The sequence below is a fragment of the Marmota monax genome, unplaced genomic scaffold (genome assembly GCF_021218885.2).
Source record: "Marmota monax isolate L192 unplaced genomic scaffold, Marmota_monax_Labrador192_F-V1.1 WCK01_AAM20220418_F8-fsc00026, whole genome shotgun sequence".
In the NCBI taxonomy this organism is placed as follows: domain Eukaryota; kingdom Metazoa; phylum Chordata; class Mammalia; order Rodentia; family Sciuridae; genus Marmota; species Marmota monax.
In genome coordinates, this window is record NW_026693108.1 from 1,557,220 (window position 1) to 1,558,782 (window position 1,563).

Sequence of the window (1,563 nt, forward strand, 5' to 3'; positions counted from 1 at the left end):
GTGACGCAGACCCAGGCCTGCAGCCTTCAGACCCCTTCCTGCCCCCACTGCCTCCCTTGGCTCCCTTTCCACCACGGAGTTGCCTTCTGCCCCAGGGAGCCAGTGGCGTGGTGGGGCCGCAGGTCTCAGGTGTCCAAGGCCGGACATGGTCAAGGTCGCGCTGTCGAAAGCCTCACTCACAAGCTTAAGTTCCCAGTAAAACGGAGCAGGAAGCACAGACCCTCTCCCATCCTGTCTGGCACATGCAGCCTCCTGCCATCAGCATCGCCCCAGAGGGGACTGTCTGTCACAGGGACAAGTGACACTGGCATATCAGGATGACCCAGAGCCCAGCTCTGCACTGGGGTCCCACTGTTGCCATTCAGCCTGTGGGTCTGGACAAATGCCTAGTGACACACATCCCTGTCAATGTGGCAGGCTTCCTCTGCTACACCTGCCTGTCACCTCTGCTCCACCCAGCCATCCACCAGCCATCCACCAGCCATCCACCAGCCATCCACCCAGCCATCCACCAGCCATCCACCAGCCATCCACCAGCCATCCACCCAGCCATCCACCAGCCATCCACCCAGCCATCCACCCAGCCATCCAACAGCCATCCAACAGCCATCCACCCAGCCATCCACCAGCCATCCACCAGCCATCCACCAGCCATCTACCCAGCCATCCACCAGCCATCCACCCAGCCATCCACCAGCCATCTACCCAGTCATCCACCAGCCATCCACCAGTCATCCACCCAGCCATCCACCAGCCATCCACCCAGCCATCCACCATCCATCCACCAGCCATCCCCCAGCCATCCACCAGCCATCCACCAGCCATCCACCAGCCATCCACCAGCCATCCACCAGCCATCCACCAGCCATCCACCAGCCATCCACCCAGCCATCCACCAGCCATCCACCAGCCATCCACCCAGCCATCCACCAGCCATCCACCAGCCATCCACCAGCCATCCACCAGCCATCCACCAGCCATCCACCCAGCCATCCACCAGCCATCCACCAGCCATCCACCAGCCATCCACCAGCCATCCACCAGCCATCCACCAGCCATCCACCAGCCATCCACCAGCCATCCACCAGCCATCCACCAGCCATCCACCAGCCATCCAACAGCCATCCACCAGCCATCCACCAGCCATCCACCCAGTCATCCACCCAGCCATCCACAAGCCATCCACCAGCCATCCACCAGCCATCCACCAGCCACCCCACCAGCCACCCCACCAGCCACCCCACCAGCCCTTCAGCGGAAGCCCTGGGTTTCTTGTTGCTGCAGTTCTTCCTTCTCCCAAACCCCTCTGCTTGGACTGGGCAACTTTCTCTTAGAAATGTGCACACAAGTCCCCCGACTTCTTCTCATGGCTCACGTCCATATCTTTCCGGGGCTGAGTAATATTCCAGTGCAATCCCTTCCTGCTGAAGGGCCTCCTTGGGGCTTCCGCCTTGGGCCGTGGTGAGTAGGGCTGCCAGGTTGTGTGGGGGAGCGGAGTGGATATAAGTTCTCAACTCACTTGGTAAAATACCAAGCATGTGATGCCTGGATTGAAAGGAATAT

General features: G+C 60.6%; 1 protein-coding gene across 1 annotated transcript; it reads left to right on the forward strand.

The window, feature by feature from the left end:
* Positions 1–317: 317 nt before the first annotated feature.
* Positions 318–1,334, forward strand: LOC124099654 (uncharacterized). Its single transcript, XM_046454845.1, has one exon. It carries the CDS (start codon positions 318–320, stop codon positions 1,332–1,334), a length of 1,017 nt encoding a protein of 338 aa, XP_046310801.1.
* The last annotated feature ends 229 nt before the right edge of the window (positions 1,335–1,563 follow it).

What these genes read in the sequence shown, in the direction of transcription:
- LOC124099654 (XM_046454845.1), top strand. Translation starts at nt 318, where the DNA reads ATGACCCAGAGCCCAGCTCTGCACTGGGGTCCCACTGTTGCCATTCAG.